Source organism: Calliphora vicina, chromosome 3, assembly GCF_958450345.1.
Source record: "Calliphora vicina chromosome 3, idCalVici1.1, whole genome shotgun sequence".
NCBI lineage: Eukaryota > Metazoa > Arthropoda > Insecta > Diptera > Calliphoridae > Calliphora > Calliphora vicina.
The window spans coordinates 125,730,500-125,751,547 of NC_088782.1; the positions used below are offsets into that span (position 1 = coordinate 125,730,500).

A 21,048-nucleotide genomic window follows, 5' to 3' on the forward strand; every position below is an offset into this window, starting at 1 on the left:
CCACTCGTTTCGGAGAAAAATGCAAAAACAAAAATTCTTAGAAAAATTGCAATTGTTGATTACTTTAGTTTGGGACTTTCAGAGTGCATTAAAATTTAAAGCAAACTTTAGGGAGGTATATGAAAGTAAATAAAACATATGCAGTGGTTCAATAAAAGCGTTTATTTATTCATTTTTTTAGTTTTTTTTAATTTTATATATTTATTTCATTAAATTTATTAGGATTACATTAAATATATTGTATATAACTTTAAAAATATAAAAAAGGCTCAAATTAATAGACCAGCGCACTATCGTCTAGTCCGTCGGGGCACCCATATTGTTCCATATCTGATAGTTAGCTCAGCTATTGGCAGCATAATTGAAAGATTCCTCACAAAACTTGTGCCAAAGAGAGACTGAATATCCACGAGCACTGCTTGAAAATAAAAGAAACAAACAAGAGAAAAAAATAAATTAAATTAGTAATTCAAATATGAAATATTAAAAATAATATTTAATCTTAAAAAACTTTTTCAACATTAAATTCGAAATATATCTTTTTCAAAAAGCTAAGGCCAAAACTTTTATATTTATTCAAAAAAAGGCTTCATAATCGTTCACCTAAAGAAAAAATCATGGAAAATACTTCATTAATTTTTCTGTTATAAAGTTTAGAAAAAACTTTTGACTACCTCCCAAAACTCATGTTTCTTGTGTAAAATTTTAATATTAATATATTTGTTCATAGTGTGCAGGATTTTACATCTATGGTTACCATATTTGGTTTATTTATAGAAAAAGATATCGTCGTTTAAATGCCATGATTAAAATTGAAAAATGCTGACAACTTCAGTTTTTATAAGCGTTTAAACCAAAAACGCCCATATTTCTCCAAGTGGGCGTGGATATGGACAAAAAAATTGTATATCATATGAAAGTCCACTTCCAAGTCTATAAGATGGCGTAAACTATAATCATGTCGCTGTCTTAGTTTTCCAGTTATTACGTGTGGAAGAAAAGTTGTTACGCGACATTTACCTTCTACAAGATTATGTTCTCCTTTTTTCTAAACTTTATAACAGAAAAATTAAAGAAGTATTTTCTATGATTTTTTCTTTAGGTGAACGATTTTGAGGTCTTCTTTTAAATAAACTTTTACCCCCTAGTTATGTCTAAAAAGAGATATTTCAAATTGAATCTAGAAAAACGCTTCTGAAAGTGAAAAAGTTTTACTAAATTAGTTATATCTCGAAAACTAAGTGGATATTTTGAATAATTTCTTCATTAATTTAAAGAGTTTAAAAATGTCTATCATATGCTTATATGTTATAAGCACAATAAACATGCCCAGTATAAAGATATTTTAATTTAAACTTTTAAACGCTTATAATCCCGAAATTTTGAAGCGTTGACAAAAACCAACCAAGTTGCTAGTATCTTCATCTAGTCTCATTTCAAATTTCATATTTGTAGGTCGTTATCTGCAAGAGATATTAGCAATTTTCTAAATATAAAATTATGCAGCTAAAAAATGATTTGCAAAAAATTAAATTTTTTTGTCAAGTACTAGGAGAACAGAATCATGCAGAAGGTAAATGTCGCGTAACAAATTTTCTTCCACATGTAATAACTCGAAAACTAAGACAGCTACCAGATTATAGTTTTCGCCATCTTATAGATTTGGAAGTGGACTTTCATATTATGGAAAATTTTTTGTCCATAGCCACGCCCACTTGGGGAAATATGGGCGTGTTTTGTTTAAACGCTTATAAAATCTAAGATTCTAAACCTTTTTAAATTTTAATCATGGCATTTAAACGACGATATCTTTTTCTATAAATGAGCCAAATATGGTGGCCATAGCTATAAAATCCTGCAAACTATGAACAAAAATTTGATTAAAATTTTACACAAAAAGAATTTTATGACGTTGTCAAACGTTTGTTCTAGACCTTATAACTGCAAAATTAAATAAGCATTTGCCATGATTTTTTCTTTAGGTGAAATATTTTGAAGTCTTCTTTTGAATAAATGAAAAACTTTTACCCCCTAGCTATGTCTAAAAGGAGATATTTTAAATTGATTCTTGAAAAACGCTCCTGAAAGTGAAAAAGTTTTATTCAATTAGTTATAACTCGAAAACTAAGTACACATTTTCAACAATTTCTTCACTATCTTATAGAGTTTAAAATTGTCTACCATCTACGTCACAAATTATAAGCCTATTGTCATGCCCAGTATGAAGATATTTTAATTTAACATTTCAAACGCTTATAAAACCGAAATTGTGAAGCGTTGACAAAATTTTTCCTACCAACACAGTTGTTTGTATCTTATTCTAGTCTCATTTCAAATTTCATATAGATTGGCCGTAATCTGTGAGAGATATAAGCAATTTTCTAAATATGAAATTATGCAGCTAAAAAATGATTTGCAAAAAAATTCAAATTTTTGTGAAGTACTAGGAGAACATAATCATGCAGAAGGTAAATGTCGCGTAACAAATTTTCTTCCACGTGTAATAACTCGAAAACTAAGACAGCTACCAGATTATAGTTTTCACCATCTTATAGATTTGGAAGTGGACTTTCATATGATGGACAATTTTTTTCCCATAGCCACGCCCACTTGGGGAAATATGGGCGTGTTTTGTTTAAACGCTTATAAAATCTAAGATTGTCAGCCTTTTTAAATTTTAATCATGGCATTTAAACGACCATATCTTTTTCTATAAACAAACCAAATATGGTGACCATAGCTGTAAAATCCTGGAAACTATGAACAAAAATTTAATATTAAAATATTGCACAAGAAACATGAATTTTGTGACGTAGTCAAACGTTTGTTCTAAACCTTATAATTGCAAAATTAAATAAGCATTTGACATGATTTTTTCTTTAGGTGAAAGATTTTGAAGTCTTCTTTTGAATAAATGAAAAACTTTTACCCCCTAGCTATGTCTAAAAGGCGATATTTTAAATTGATTCTTGAAAAACGCTCCTGAAAGTGAAAAAGTTTTATTATATTAGTTATAACACGAAAACTAAGTACACATTTTCAACAATTTCTTCACTATCTTATAGAGTTTAAAATTTTCTACCATATGAGTCACAAATTAATAGCCTAATGCCATGTCCAATATGAAGATATTTTAAGTTAAACTTTTAAACGCTTATAAAACTGAAATTGTGAAGCGTTGACAATATTTTTCTGACCAACCAAAATTCTTGTATCTTCTACTAGTCTCATTTCAAATTTCATATATATAGGTCGTAATCTGTTGCCGATATAAGCATTTTTCTAAATATAAAGATATGCCGCTAAAAAATGATTTTCAAAATTTCAAATTTTTGGTCGGTACTAGGAGAACATAATCATGCAGAAGGTAAATGTCGCGTAACAACTTTTGTTCAACACGTAATAACTCGAAAACTAACATAGCTACCAGATTATAGTTTTCACCATCTTATAGATTTGGAAGTGGACTTTCATATGACAATTTTTTTTTTACCACGCCCATTTGTGGAAATATGGGCGTGTTTTGTATAAACGCTTACAAAAACCTAAGCAAGTCTCTTTATTAATAAAAAAAATTTTGAAATCTAAGAAATTTATTTATTTCGAATTTTCTTGAAATTAAAATTCCTTTACTAATGTTTAAATAATATTAATCATACGCCACCTTTTCTTTACAAACATAATTCTTTACAGTTTTATCAGTTTAAAAGCTAAATTCTTTGAACAAAATGCTAAGTAAAGCTAACAAACTTGGCTAATTATACATTATCATAAATGGAGAAAAATTCTGCTACAATATCCAAAAAAAAAAATTTGCAAAAATTAATATTAATCATACGTCACCCAAACATAATTATTTATAGCCTTTTCATTTCAGAAGCTAAATTCTTCAAACAAAAAGCATGACAAAGCTAACAAACTTAGCTAATTTTGTATTTTCTTATACATAACAATTTGGTTACAATATCTGAAATATTTGAAAAATACAAACTCTGGAAAAATATATTTTATTATTTTTATTCTAAAGCATAAATCATTTAATCTTCTTTTCAAAGCTAAAGATCTTAATTAATTTCGCATTTCGTTAAAACCTAAATTCTTTTACTCTAATTGAAAAACTATAACTATGTTTTTAAACATGATTTTTCTTATATAAACTATTGTTGTTTTCAAGTTCCTTAAGTTACCTTGGTAGAGTCTTAATTGGCATCAGTTGTTAAATTTATATATTCCTTAGTTTTTGTTGATTTTTTTTATTACAAAATTGCACCCAAAAGCCAGTCAAGTGCACAAACATTTTCGACCATACACAATAAAGTATTAGCAGTATCTAGAAGCAGCAGTAGTTGTTGCGGTAGTAAAACTGCACACAACTACCGCTTAGGGATAAATTAACTGCTGTATAATACTAAATACTTTTTGCCCAGGTTTACAAATAAATAGAAACAACCAACACCAACAAATACAAAACTGAAGATAAATGCAGCAGGTGTTTCTTTGCTTTACTTTGTAAGACATTTACACACAGAGTCAGTGTAGTGTAAGTATGAAGAAACACAGGATACATTGTAGCCAAAATGTCTTGATTTTTAATGATAGCAGCCAGCTCCATAAAGAAACAACTACCAGTCACTAATCTTCAGAGATGTAAGACAAGCCAAGGATATCTTGTCAGTTTAAGGAACAAGAATTTTATAGGGTTGTTATTTTTTTCTTTCATTTTCAGGGTGTGCAGTTACTTAAGCAATTATAAAGTATGTAATAAAACCACAAAATAAAGCTGCATATAAAAACCAGAGTTTTATGGTTTTTATGACTAAAAGAATGTTAAAACCATAAAAGAGTTTTTTACTTAAAAAAAAACATGTTAAATTTAGTGAATATTCTTATTAAATTTTTTTGCTCACCATCACAAATCACAGCAAATCCTTTAGAGTCCCTTTAAATCTATTGGCCAATAATAAGTTAAATAAAATTCCACTTCAATTACCTTGACTAAAAACAATTACCTTAAGGATTTTAGTGGCTTTATTAAATGTTTTTTCTTTTCTATTTTCTCTTTATATAAATATATGGCCTGGTATCCTTTTTATTTGTAGTTTTCTGTCTTTCTTTATAAATAAATTGAATTGCAATGCTGTTACTTTGGCTAAACTCCTTTTAACCATTTGTTATTTTGTTGTTAGGCTTTAAATTAGACTGGGGTATTTATAAGGCTTTAACCAATAAAATAAAGTGCAAAAAGAAAGCAAATACTAAACAAAAAGGCAACACAAAAAAATGTCGAGCCACAACATAAAATATAAGTCTAGAACTGTTGTACAAAAAAACAAGAGGGAAAAAGAAATATAAAACAACAAAGGTAAATTGCTTTGATGTTGCAAAATCCACTTAAATTGATTTAAGGACTTTAGTTAAGCAGCAATATAGTTCTATGGGAGAAAACAGAAATTATATAAAAAAACATTTAAGAATTTAGGAGAAAAATGTCTCTATTTCAAAAAAAAATAAAGGAAATTTACGCTATAATACTTGTTTGTATTAAAAAATACCTACAACACTTTTTTAACCAAACTAAATAAATTTATAAACAAAATAAAAATTTTAATTTTATTTTCAACATATTTCTAAACAATTTTCCTGTACAGTGTTAATTTGTAGGAACTTGTTAGTATTTACATTTAAAGCCTTTAAGTATTAGTTATTAGCAGCACTTTATCTTGTCGAGATATATTTTTAAACACAAAACTTATTAACATTTTAACTAACCTAACCCCTAATTAATATTAATCATACGTCACCCTATACCAAAAAGTTTAAATTTAAAATTCCCATTTAAAATCCCACAAATCAATAAAAATTTAAACAGATTTCCTTTAACTTAACACAGTAAATTAAATTGGTATAAATTAAACTAAAAAAAATTGTCAAGTAACTTTTTTGTACAACAAAAATGGAATTTTTCTTACTTATACAAAAAAAAAAAAACACTGTTAACTTCTCATTATTGTTGTGTCATATAGACAATAGTTAGCATGTTTTTCGCCTACGTATTCAAACAACAATCCTTGTAATAACAGCAGCAAATTTGCAACGAAAAATTTTAACCTTTTATGCAAATGTGAATTTTATGGAAAATCCTTGTTTCAGTTTTTTTCCCCCTTTTTTTTTGTGTGTGACTACAACTGAGACAATTTTTGCATTTTGAAAATATAAAGGTAATACCCACACTAACTAACTAAGCCTTAGGCATAAATTGTTGCAAAAAAAAGAAGCAACTCAAAAAAACAACAGAAAAGGGAAGTTAGAGACCAACTGAGATCTACATAAACGAATTTTTAAATACAACAACAGTAGCTGGGGCCCATCAGCTCTATTGAGCGCTGTGACCATGTAGCTAAAGCTAACTACCATGTTTATAAATCGATGCATCATCAGCAGCAGCAACATCATACTACTACTCCTCATCATCATCAGCATCAGTAGCCAACAACCAAATAACAAGAACACAGCAGCAGCAACAACATCACCAACAATGTTTTAAAATTTTATGTCCATATAAATGGGGTAGTACGAGTATTTTAAAATCCAATTAAAAACCCTCCTATGGGGAGTTTAAATCGCTGCTACACATTCATATAATCAATACAACGAAATGCAAAGAAGTAGAACACAACACAACGTTTTAACATTTCTGCTCCGTTTTCCCCCTACCAAACCCCTGCTATTGTTTTATGAATATGTTAGCTCATTGAAAATCTGCTATAGACGTGGTTTTAACAATAAGTCGTAGTCGAAAATTCTTTTTTTTTTTTTTTTTGTTCCTATACCTCTACACAATTTTTAAATAACGTTAGAGTTGACGGTAGTACGAGAGTGAGGCATCCACTAGATATGAATGTATGCATGTTAGAGGCTTATCATCAGTAATATTGGAGATTTTTAGTGCAGCAGCTAAACACAAATCTAGAGTTTGGCGAAAAAAAAAATTAACGGAAACCAGAGAAAAATTCTAAACAGCAATGAAATCAAAGAACAATACAATGCATAACTAAAATATGCACTTAATGAAAGAGATTAAAGGGTGATTTTAGGCGATTTTGTGTTGTGTTGCAAAACATTTTGTAGCAATATCTAGTACTGTTCGGGGCAGTTAGAAATATAGAAAACTTTTAAATAACGTTGATTAACAATTTCAACATAAACAAAAAAATAACTAAGGGTATTAAAAACCACTTAAGGGGACATGCACAGCAGGTAATTTAGGGGGTTAACAGAAGTAAATTATGAATGTTTTAAACATATATTTAGTAAAAAGTAAAAGGTTTAGAAATTTAAAATAATTTTACTTAAGAAAACACTTTATAATCAAAAAGATAACAAGGAATTGTAAAAACTTTAATACTTTACTACATTCTAAAACAAACTTTCCAAATTAATACTCTGTTTTTCCAAATTTTAACAAATTTAAAAATTTGTATATAGTGGCGTATGATTAATATTAATTAAGAGTTGTACAAGGAAATCGTAAAAAAGCGAGATGTTAACATAATTTCAAAACGTTACTAACCAATAATTTAGCTTAGACTTTAAACGTTATCCTTTTAAAACAGAAAGTATGGCTTCATACATTTATTTCTAATAAAATTCCAGTTTTAATCAAGTGTCCCTATTTTTTTGACTTCAAATTTTTAATTTCTTTCTGTTTTAAATAACGAAATTTTAAAAACTTTAATATTTTACTCCACTCTAAAATAAACTCTCCAAAATTTCAATAAATTTAAAAATTGTTATGTAGTGGCGTATGATTAATATTAATTAAGACGTTATAATATTAATTAATCGTTAAAAACTCGAGATGTTAACACAATTCCAAATCATTAATTAACCAAACATTTAGCGTATACTCCAGACATTATGGTCTTAAGCCAGAAGTAATGGTTTTATACATTTATTTCTAATAAAATTACATTTTTATTCAAGTGTCCAAATACTTTTCACTTAAAATTTTTTACATTTTTAAACAAAAATCTATATTTCTTTCTGTTTTAAAAAAATACTTGAATATTTTACTAAATTCTAAAATAAACTCTCCAAAATTTCAATCAGGTTTCCCATATTTTAATAAATTTCAAAATTTATATGTAGTGGCGTATGATTAATATTAATTAAGACATCTACAAGGTAATCGTCAAAAACTCTAGATGTTAATACATTTTCAAAACGTTAATTAACCAAAAATTTAGCTTGGACTCTAAACATTATGCTTTCATGCCAGAAATTATGGCTTTATTCATTTATTCCCAATAAAATTCCATTTTTAATCAAGTGTCTAAATATTTTTGATACAAAATTTTAAAATTTTTTGTTTTTATTTTTAAATAAAAATCTAGATTTCTTTAAATAAAGTGACATTTTTAGGGCAACAGTATATAAACAATTTAATATTTTATATATTTTTTTTTTTAGAAATTTTGCAGTAAATTGTCTTTTGTATGTACTAAAGTTTTCCTTAAACAAATGTTATTTTGCTTTTTGATATTTACTTTATCTGTATTTACATATAGATATGTATATATACATGTCTTTCTATATGCTTGCATTTGTTGCCAAATAAGTATTTATTTTATACATTTTGTTGTTGGGGTGTCATTTGTTAAAGAGGCTTGTCAACATAACATTTTACTTAACAAACAAACAACAGCAACAACTAAATAAATAAATACATATAAATTTTACCACTTACACTTGGCAACAAACTAAATACAAACTTTTACAAATGACAAAAAATAAAATAAAATCAAAAGCCAAAATTTACAGTTTATAGAGCAGCAACAGCATTAGATACAAAAAATCAACTACTATAAAACCATATTTTATTTGTTTTTCGAAAATTGTCTATATCTAAGTATATATGAAAACTTTTCTCTAACATTATTGTGTTTTGCAAGGACTAATGAAGCCATAAACTAAGAGTTGCTAAAAATACAAGGGAGAGCAAAGAATGTAAACATATTGGTTTTGTTATTTGTTTTCTGGTCTTGTATATGTAACTGTATGTTTCTGAAAGTTGTATTTGTTTTAAGGAAATGCCAACAAAAAAAGAATCTTTGTATATTTTGGTATTTATATTTGTCTTTCGTTTTCTGCTGTAGTATTTGTTTATTATGTTTAGGACATTTCTTAATTGATGTTTTTACACAAAGATTTATTTACAGCACAAAAGACTATAAAACAGCAAATGTTAATGGATAAATATTTTAAGAGAAACAAAAAAAAAACATTTTCCTTTTCCACTTGTACACCTTTTTCAATTTATATTTCATTTGAAAAAGCTAGTAGAAATAAAATAAATAATTTACAATTAAATTATTTGTGTGTAGGTTTCAGTTTTTGGTTTTCTTTTAATTAATTTCTAGTTAAATAGAGACAAAAGGAAATCAATTAAATGTTTAGCAAACACCTTGAAGTGTTTAGTTTTGTAAGATATTTAAGGAATTTAGTGAAAATGTCAACAAAAAATGTTATAAGGAATTTTGTAAATTAATACCAAAATTAATATTAATCATACGTCATGGTGTATTAAAAATGAAAATATTTAAATAATTGACAAATTACACAAAATCTTGCAAAAATTGAGGTGGGTTCAATTAAAGAACATAATTTCACACATTTAGGTTAAAAATTAAAGCTGAAAATGCAATTAGAAATAGCTTAATTGTTTTGGCAAAAAAATAAAATTAAAATTTTTGCTCTAAAGTCTATATATTTGTAGATTTGTTTGCTTTAAATGGTATAAAAGGCTTGGCTTTTAAACTATTTACTCTTGTCCTTTTTGTGCAGTTTACCCTTCCTATTAACATGACAAAAACTGCAACAAAAATTGTTGCAATTTCATAAACAATTTACTTGCAATTCAAAAACGCTTTTTTCTACACACAAGCTAACTGATGCTGCTGACCCCGGCTCAAATAACAATTTATGGAAAAAAGAAAAAAATAACAATACGCCTTGAAGCAGGCAACTTATTTCAACTTTAAACTGTAATTTTTTCTGTTGCATTAAGTTTATGAATGAATAGCAGGAAAAGAGTAGGGAAAGTATGGTGGACAAAGGTGGTGGTGGTGGTGATTCGGTATTGTCATTGTAACCCCAAAGGCTACAACAGCAATAGCAAACAAACAACTACAAAAAAACAAAGATGGAAAAAATGCAAAATACCATTTTTTGTAGAGCTGTTGTTGGCGGTTTTTTAACGCGGAACAACGTTGGAAATTACATTTCCATACTCATTTTACCGGTTTTTGTTGGTCTTACAATTTCGATTTTTTTTTTGGTATTTTACTGTCCTCATTGTCCTCTCAAGCCTGTAAAAGCCTTATGATGTTGGGGTTTTTATGTAAGAGTCTGTGTATGTGTTATTTTTTAAGCTGAATGGACATCATGTTCATTTTTAACAATTTCACTTCTTTTATTGCGTTTGTTTCTTGTTTTTCAATTTTTTGTTTTAAGTTTTTTTTTTTTGTAAAATTCAACATACCGAGATTTTGGTCAAAACGTTTGAGGCCATATTTGTATTTACGTAAACAACAACAAAAAAAATAACCCGTGCACATCATACATACAATATACACAAATATTCATGTAAATAAGTGAAAAAAGTCCACAACCAAAAATGAGAGAAAAAGGTTAAAAACAACAATAATACCATGTTGATGACATTTTTATGATGAGATACAGTTAAGAAAATAAGAAACAAAGTTTTCTTTTTTTTGTGGCAGAGTTTATTTCAGCCCATTTTAACCATTCTTTTTTTTCCAAAAAAAGCAACATGACAACAGAAAATAAAGTTAAAACTTGGGAAATTACAATTAAAAGGACAAGATATGGATTTGTTTTTGTTTTTTTTTTACAAATAAAAAGGCAAATAGAGATTACAAAGGCATACATTCTAAGTAAATTATAAAACAAAGATGCACACATTTTTCAAAACAAACAATTTGCTTTTCTTTTTTTAAGATTTTTCATTTAAAAAGAGCTTTTACTGGTAAACAAACCACAAGATATTATTAATTAGTTTATTCTTAACATGATTTCAAAACAAAATTTTTAAGAATTCTATTAGTTTTTTAAAAATTTGCAAAAATGTATTTTTCATATACCAAGGCGTATGATTAATATTAATTATGTTTATAAAGTAAATTGCGTATAACAAAAAAACCTTTAGTAATTTTAAAGTTTTTCTTTAAAGATGTTATCACTAAATTTTATATTAAAAATATCCTTGATATATTCATTGTACTTCTACACATACGCAAATGGCAGTTGGAAAATAAAAAAAAAAAATAATAATTTTACAAAAAAACTTTATTTCACATTTTTTTTAGTTTTTATCCAAAAATATTTAACATTTACTTAAATTTCATTTTAAAACAAATTAAAAAAAAAAATTATTTTTAATATTTTCTACAAACAATTTTTTTTAATATTTTTTACAAAAAATTAAATTTTTCTTGAAATTAAAACAACTAAAATTTTCTTTAAAAACCTATACAAAATTTAAAGAATGTAAACCGTTTTTATTTTTTTTATTAATTTTTCTTCAAAATCTAATTTTATTAAAATTGAAACTATAACAAATTATTGCTAATTTTATAAGGTATATTATGTTAAAACAATATCTTTCAGAAATCTATTTATTTGTTTAAATTTAGTATAAACGTTTTTTCATAAACTGAGGCGTATGATTGATATTAATTATGTTTAAGTTTAGTAAATTTAGTATAACAACAAAACCTTTATCAACTCAGAAGATTTTCTTTAAACAACTTATTTTTAAGTCTTTATGTAATCTATCAAATAACCTTAAATTATAAGTTTTTACTTTAATTTCTATAAAATTTCATTTCAAAAATTATTTTTGGTTTTAATTTTGTAATTATTTTTATTTATCTTTTTGTTTCTGTTAAAAAATCTTTATTTACATTTAAATTTATCATTTATGTACTACCATTATTTTCTCCTGTAAAATACTTTCTTTTAATAAACCAACTTTTCTTTTGCCAACTTTCATTTCTTATGTTACATTTTAAGCCTTAAACTAAGAAAAACTAAAGAAACTTTTTTTCCCCAACACATGTTTATAGGTTTTGTTATTTGCCCCCAAAGGACAATAATTCTTGATTTAAATTGTAGGCTTTCAACTACAAATAGCAAAAAGATTGTATGGTGAAAAGAAAGTTAATAAAACATGAAAATAAATGTAAATTTATGGTTGATTTGAAAACAAATAAAGTAGTAAATAATATGCAAAGTTATGGGAAATAAATTATTATTAACTAAACTAGAAGAGTTTTTATAGGCATTATTTAAAACATAAAAGGATTAGTTAGCTGTTCAAATAAATTGCCGAGGTTTTGGGGGGAATTTTAAAGCTATTATGAAATAAGTTTTTAGCATATTATTTGACTTCAATAAATTTACTTTTAACACATTAATGGAAGTACAGAGATTGGGGGTCTGGAAGCAGTAGAGTAAATTTTAAAAAGTTTAAAAAGAAATTGTAATCTTACGCTAAAAATGTGCATCAATGATAAGCTCTAGAAGTTAGCTGAAACAAATTTGTAACACTATGGTCAATTTTGAAATATTTTTAAAGAAATTGATTTAATTTTCTATAAATATGCTTTAAAGCAAGCATTAGAAGGAGTAGAATATATTTTTGAACTTTCCGAAAATTCCATAAATAACAATTTTGGTTAAAGTCTTGCGGCTAACTGAAATCAAAATATAATTAGTAATAAATATTACTAAGATTTGCCACCAAAAACCTTATATTTAAAGCTAAAAATTAAATTTAAAATTTTTTCAATGGGTACGTATGATTAATATTAATTATTGTAAAAAATTAGAAAAATTCGTATAATTCCGGTATATGAAAAGATACAGAAAAACTTTAAAGGGGTTTAAACTGCTAACACTTCAGGCTTAATTACATATATACAATAATATATATTAAAGTGATTTATAATAACGAAATTCACACATAATTTCCAAATTCTTTAAAAAGTGGAAACCAAATTTCATTAATTTTATAACAAAAACAATATAATTTATAAAGTTAACTAAAGAAATTGCTGTTAAAGGTTATATTGTATAGTTTTTACTTAAATTTTGTTTAAAATTATTTTAGATTTCTTGTTTATTTCTATTTTTAACTCAACACTGTTGCTTTTATTATTATTTTTTTTCTCTCAACATTTTACATTATTCATTTAAGCTGTTTGTATAACAAAAACACTTGAAAACATTATAGAACTAAGAGAAAACAACAACAATAAACAACAGCTACAGAAAAATAAAATAAAAATAAACACCGAAAACAATCATTTCAAAATAAACAATGTATCATGAGTTAAAAAAATTTAAAATAAAAAAAAAACAAATAGAACTTATTCAAGTGCTAAAGTACTTAAAACTGTTGTATAATTTCTGTATATACAACTGACTACAACAAAAGCTTTTTGGCAACAGTTAGTTGTTAAGAGATTTTGTTTATATTACAAATGAAAACAGGCAGCAACAGTTTTTCCACCCAAAAATAAAAAAAAAACCAAAAAAAATGAATTACCACCCAACCATTTAAACTGCAAAAAACATGCCATTACACACATATTTATTTTGTTATTTATTTGTACTTTTTTTGTATTATTCCAATGTTTAAATTAAAAATACATCAAATGCTTGACAAACTAATTGAAATTTAATTCCTTGAAATTTTTAATATTTTATGAAAAAAAAAAACAAAATATACAAATTTTGTAATGTTTTTAAGCTTCACTGGTTTTAAGTGTAATTATAATATTTTTCCACTTGGTAAATGCTAAATTAATTCAATGTTTTTTTTTTATATAAAATTTATTAAAATATGTATTGTTTTTAATGTTATATAAATTTATTTTTTTTGTATCATTCTAGGTTGTGCTTTTGTGAAATTTAGTTCGCAGCAAGAGGCTCAATCAGCCATTACTAATCTACACGGCAGTCAAACTATGCCGGTAAGTTTTAAAACTAACTAATTTTAATCATACCTAAAGTAACAAATATTTAAAAATATATAGAAATAATTTAAAGTGCCACATATATTTAGTAAAAGCAATCATATTTGGAGGTTATGAAAGAGTATTATTAAAGATTTATGACTTACTGAAATCTACATGCATCACTTTAGAACATTAAATAATTTCCCTGCTTAAATTTGGTGTCTTAAATATAATAAATTGAAATATTATATTTTTCTTACTGGGTACGTATGATTAATATTAATTATTGTATCAATTGACAAAATTTGTTTTAAATCCTATTTGTGGAAATGTAAAGGAAAACTTTTAAGAGAAATTGAAAGCCAAGACCTTAGGCTTAATATAACAAAAACAAATCAAACTAAATAATACTCGTAAATCTAAAAAATGTACAGCTAGTTTTAAAATTTAATTTTGAAGAAAAAAAACAGTTCTGTTTAAGGTTTAAAACTGAGTTAAATCTAGATTTAAACATATATAAATATCATTAACTTTTCCTACCAAATAAGCAGTATTTTATACATACATATAATGAAAATTTAACCTTTTCTTAATGGTAGCATATGATTAATATTGATCATTACATCAGAGAACAAAATTTGTTATTACTCTGGTTTGTGTCTAAATATCTAAACCTAAATATGTATATTAAGAAATATTGTAAATTTGTTCTTCTAAAAATTAAGTATTTTTGCAATAAATAAAAAAAAAATCATAATGGTTGCGTATGATTAATATTATTTTTTGTATAAATTCAAAAAAATTGTTAAAACTTCGTTAATTGTTAAGATAAATAAACAGTTTTAAGTGATTTCGAAGGCTAGCATGTCAGGCTTTGTTCTCTATATAAAAAATATATATTAAACATGTTCATAATTAAAAAAAAATTGCAAATAATTTTCCACAACTAAAAAAAGTGAAAACAAAAATTCATAATATTTAAAAAACTATAACACATTACAGTAAAAATGAATTATTTTTGTACATAAATAGCTTCAAAACGTCTTTGTATATAAAAATTTCTAAGGGATTTTCACAATTTCAAATAATTCTGAGGAATTATAACAAAATTAATAGATAATATTGTAAAGCAGGTGTAGGCAAAAAATTGTTCAAAATTACAGCTCTAAAAAGTAATATTTTCTTAAATACATATGTTATTTCATGATTTGAATAGTCCAAGAATTTTTCTTAACTTGAAATTAATAAAAATTTTAAGGCTCTAAAGTCCGTCTCACAGAACACATTTGTTCTTAAACAAATCCCATAACAAATTCCCTATTAACATAAACATAAGCTTTTTATCCTAACCAGAAATATAAATTAATAAAATCTAAATTGTAAAAATCATAATAAGGATTTAAACTAAAAAAGAAAAACCTACAATTCCAACAGAAAATAAAAAAAAACTAACCTTCCACATCCTACATTTTAACATAAACCATCAAGCAAGACATAGTACTTATTTGACAAGGTACTTAAAAGACATCTAGTCATTTCAGAGAAGAAAAAAAACCAAACCAAACAACTGTCGTGTTAATTTAAGTTTTATTCCCTTCAAGACGTTAAAATGAGGCCAACCAAATTTGTGCAAAATAAAAATATAAAAAAAACGAAAAAGAATTTATTTATTTATTTTTTCGTTTACGAAAATTTGCATGACACTCAAGTTATTTTGCACGTAAATTGGTTTTCATCATCTTCGTTGCTTTCACAACATCATCTTGACACAGGGCATACAATTTATTTTCAATCTTCTCTTGCTTTCTCGTTTACTTTCTTTGTCATTGTTATTTATACAAAAAAAAAAAATTCTTCTCGTCTTCTACTTTTGTGTTATTATTGTTGTTATTTAAACGAAGGTACCCAAAAATAAATTTGTATGTAATTCTTTTTTTTCTCATACCAAAATCTACTCAATTTGATTGCATTGTAAAGTGCTAAAAGAAGATGGCTTGTATACAGTACAATTTTCTTTTTATTTCTTGCCTCAATTATTTTGGTATTTATTTTTTTTTGTTTATTTATTTGTTAAAACACTTAAAATAAATGAAAATAAATTGATTTATATGTATAAAGTTAAAAGTTTATGGAACAAAAAAAATGATTTTATAAAATAAACAAAACAACAAGACTGACAGACAGACGGAGGGAGGGACACGCTGCAATACAAAATATAAATTAAAACCGCTTCAAAAATTAAAAAGAACAGAAAGTAAATATTTTTTAAGTAAATACCAGAGATTTTTAATTAAATTATATAAATACAGATTTAGTTTAAACAAAAGCAAAGGAATATAAACATCTTAAAAGATTTATTTTTGCTAGTATTAATTAAAATAAATAAACAATATGAAAATTAAAATCAGTTTGCAGTAAAGAATTCAATGAAATATAGAAATAACATCAGAGAACAATAATGTTGAAGATATAAAACTACAATATTTGGATTATTATTTATTGTTTGTACTAAAAATGGAGTATTTTTTGCAATAAATAAAATTTTTTATTTTTTTCAATGGTTGCGTATGATTAATATTAATTTTTTTATAAATTCACAAAATTTGCTATAACTCCGGTATTTGGAAAAATAATACATATTAACATATTAAATTTAAAAATGTCAGCTAATTTACAAAATTAAAAAAATTAAAATTAAACTTTTTCTAAATTTATAGCTTATGTTAAGGTTTTTTGCCTTACAATAATCTACATACGTTTAGTAACACAATTTATTAATTAGTTTTATTCAATTTTTGGTATTTAACTTTATAAACTAAATTTTCTTTTTTTCACTTGGTTGCGTATGATTAATATTAATTATTGTATCCAATGACAAAATTTGCTATAACTTCGTTAAAAGCAATGGTAAAGAAAAATGTTTAAGCGATTTTGAAAGCCAACACTTCAGGCTTATTAGCCAATGAGAAATTGTTAATATTTAACATATTAAAATGAAATAAATTTTGGCTAATTTACAACTTTTAAAAAACTGAAACACAAAATTCTTTAAATTTTCCAAAAAAAAAAAAATTGTGTTTCTAAGAGAATTACAAAGTCTTATTCCTACACAAATAAATAAAAAAATTATAAAACAATAACGAGAGTTCTAGAAGTTTTTTTTTAAGTCTGCCTTTTTCCAATTATCTCTAATTTCTTATAGCTTTATTTCCCCCAACTTAATAATATTTACAGCTTTAAAACTTCTACATTTTTTTATATATATTTTACTCCCTTTTTTAAATTCCTTTTGTCCATAAAAACCATAAGCTGCTTAAGCAAATGTTGTTATTTTAAATAAAAGTTTTTTGCAGCTTTTTTTATTTTTTAATTTCTAACTTAGTAAAAACCACTCATTAAAAAGGAATTTTTGTGTTTTTGTAAATATTTCCACACAACGCAAAAAAACACATAATATAAATATAAAAAAACTAAAGTATACATAGTTTTTATATTCATTAACCTTTTAAAACTCAGGGGAGAAATCATGTTATAAACAATATTTTTTTTATCAACATTTATAAAATAAATACGATAAAACAATAAAAGCAGCAAAAGCCCGTGTTAAGCTCTTAACACCCAACAAAAGAAGGTAAAAACATTTTACACATAATGGGAAATAATAATAATAAAAAAATAGCAGAAAATAATAAACAACAATATGAATTATAAAGAATTATCAATTAAGCTTTAAAGTAGCTACCGGAAATTTTTTTACAACTTAAAAAAATTTTAATATTTTAATGCTTAATGTATGTATAAAAATCATAAAGCTTTAGCTTGAAATGTTAAAAAAAGAAAAACTGACTTTAGTAGCTTTAAAAAACTTAAGGCTTATTAATATGAAAATATAGAATTACTCCTTTTTTTGTTGGTTATTAAGAGTCTATAAAGTTTTCTGCTTACTTATTTTTTTTATAAAAATCAGTATTCTTTTCAAGAGTTTTTGTTTGTTTTAGTGTTTTCAATCGTCTAACGGAAGTGTTGATGGTGTTTTTGTTTGTACTTCCGTTTTAGTAAAGCTTTTTTCTTGGTTAAACAATTTCATTTTCAATTTTACTGTATTCTTTGTTTTCAAAACACTTTTGGCTAATAATTCGGCTGCTAGAATAAAATATTTATTGAAATTTCCTTTTAAGAGAAGAAAAAAACAAACGAGGTGGGTGAATAAATTAAGTTTTCAACAAATTCAAGTATTTTACAAATTTAAGTTTTCTTTTAAAAAAACCTGTTAAAACCACCTTCCTAGTTTCCTCCCTCTACTTTTTTTCCTAGCAAGTTTAAACATTCATATACAGATTTTTCTCTTATTTAGCTGCATCCTTTTTTTGTTTGTTATTTAACTCTTCAACAACGGATTTGCTTTAGGCTGTAAAAAGATTCTAATGGTTGTTTTCGTGGAACACTGTGCATTTGGTATCCGCTGTTGTGATTGTTTTTGAGTGTAGTAGAAACTTCATTTTGTTTGTCTTGTTTAGTTGTTTGATTTTCTTTTCGTTGTGTTTATTTCCGTTTTTCCTGTTTTCTTTACTTTTTTTCAAGACTTCTTCTAGTGATTTGAATTTCAGAAAAAAACTCAAAGAAATTTTAGCAATTTTTTTCTGTAGTTGTTGGTAAACATGTGTTTAGCATGTTAAGCATTAAGGTATGCTGTTTAACAATCTTGTTGTTGAAATTTTCAGCTTTTTTCGTTTGAAGAAGTGAACTCAGAAACAAAAATATAAAATTTAATGAAGCATATTTTATAGGAAATCGATTTTGTACGGAATTCATAATAAAAAATATGCAGGCAGCTAAGAAAAACAAAATTCTATAATAATTTACAAATTCAATTTAAATATTTGAGAGTAAATAGGCTGATATTAAGCTGAAATTTAAAACATGAACGGGGAATTATTATAACTAACAATATATCAAAATTCAGTTCAATTGCTGGATCATTGTAGAAGTTTCCCATATATCCTTTTTTAAGATTATATAAAAAATTAAATTTTAGTGTCATAAAATTAATGAATTAAATTATAATATCCTCTTATTAAAGAAAACTTAAAAAATATTCATAGTATAAAAACTAAAATAAAAATGTTTCAAATAAATTTTTTCGAAAAAATCTAAAAATTGTCATAACAACCTGAAATTAGGAAAATGAACGAGGATATATGTTTCATAATTGTATAAAAAAATTCACTTCAATCGGTCTAAGAATATAAAAGTTTCTCATATATCCTTTTTTAAAATTTTAGAAAAAGTTAAATTTTTCTAATTTAAAATGAATAAAATTAGTAAATTTTAACATTTTTGAAATAAAACAACAAAAATATTTCAGCTAAAAAAGTTACAATAAAAAATTGTGAAATAAAATTTTCGAAAAAAATTTAAAAAATTGCTCCCCATCCTAAATTTAAGTAAATGAACGGGCAATTATATTAGTTTAAACTATACCGAATTTCAGTTCCATCGTTTCAAGGATATTGAAGTTCCTCATATATCCTTTTTTAGTGTGCTAAAGTTTTAATTTTAGAGCTTAAAACTTAATAAAATGAATGGAAAATACTATTAAATAACAAAAACAAGATAATTGTTAAACATACAAAAATAAATTTCTAAATTAAATATCCCCAAAAACTTAAATAATTGATGTGACAAACTGAAATTAAGTAAATGAAGAGGAAACAATGTCGACTTCATGTGCACCAAAGTTCAAATCAATCGGTTGAAGGATATAAAAGTTATACATATATCCTTTTTAGGATTTAAACAAAAATAAGATTTTAGATTTTCAAAATTAAGACAACAAAAGAAATTTTTTTAAATAAATGATACAGGAAATAAAAATTTAATTAAAAATGTATTGTAATGTTTTAAAACCAACCATATGAATGCAATATAACAAAATATTAACCAAACTGTAAAAGTCCTGCATATATCCTTTTTAGGAAAACATAAATTTTGTTTTACAAAAACTAGTTTTTCCAGAATTAATTTCATGAAAAGCCTTTTTATTTTGTAATTAAATTAAAATAAAAAAAAAGACACAAAAGCCTGAAAGCGAGAGAACCGGAGACAAAAGCAAACTTTAATTTATACAACAACATAATGATGATTATGATGACACAAAAACTTAAATAGCATCAGGTCTTTATTCACCCCCTCCCACCCGTCTTTACTAGAACATACATAGTACTTGAACATCATGCCCGCCAGTCAAATAGCACAACACAGCACACAAAAAAAGGCTACAAATTTATGCTCGACATGCTCTATAAATCCAGCAGGGGGAAGTAAATCTACTAAAATGAGTATGTATTGTATGTGTATATACGTGTGAGAATGTTTTACTTTAGCTTCTGGCAACAGCTGCAATTTTTCACCTGAACCATTCATTCATTCATTCAGGGCTTCAAGATGAGCTATTAAGTAACTCTAACAAGGAATTTCTTTCTTGTATTTTTTTTGATTTGCTTTCTTAATACTGGGTAGAAAATTAACAATTTTAATACAAACATTGGCTGCTGTTTTATACTAGCTACATAAGAAACTCGTTATTTTAATTTTTTTCTACGCAAAAAAATAATATTGCATTGGTATGGTTGTAACACTTTGAGGTAATTAGTGTAGCTGCTGCTTACACTTTGTTTAAAGGCATAAGCTCTTCAGGCATAGAGCAAGCTAAAAAAAAAAAATAATAATAATTCTAGTGCAATTTGCTTGTTTACGGGAAAAGGTAGGTACAAAATACTTGACAAGTACAAGCATGTAAAAATTGTGCTCGTTTTTTTATAATGCTCGTGAGCTACTTTTAGATAAAGGATATTTTTGGTAGGACAACGAAAAGGATTAATTTTTTTTTGCTCAGCCAGTTCATTGTTATGGTTTTATGAATTCATTTCCTACTAAAAAATAAAGTTTTGCAATAAAAGTAATGTTTTTGCATCAAAACTAAAAAAAAATCTTCCTTAAAAAATTT

General features: G+C 25.3%; 1 protein-coding gene across 11 annotated transcripts in view; it reads left to right on the plus strand.

The window, feature by feature from the left end:
• Nucleotides 1-21,048, plus strand: part of bru3 (bruno 3) — a 339,939-nt gene that overhangs the window by 221,853 nt on the left and 97,038 nt on the right. For all 11 annotated transcript variants that reach the window (XM_065502879.1, XM_065502873.1, XM_065502877.1 and 8 more), the window contains one exon: nucleotides 13,978-14,057. In XM_065502879.1, coding sequence (XP_065358951.1) covers nucleotides 13,978-14,057 — 80 coding nt within the window. The remainder of the gene's footprint in view (nucleotides 1-13,977; nucleotides 14,058-21,048) is intronic.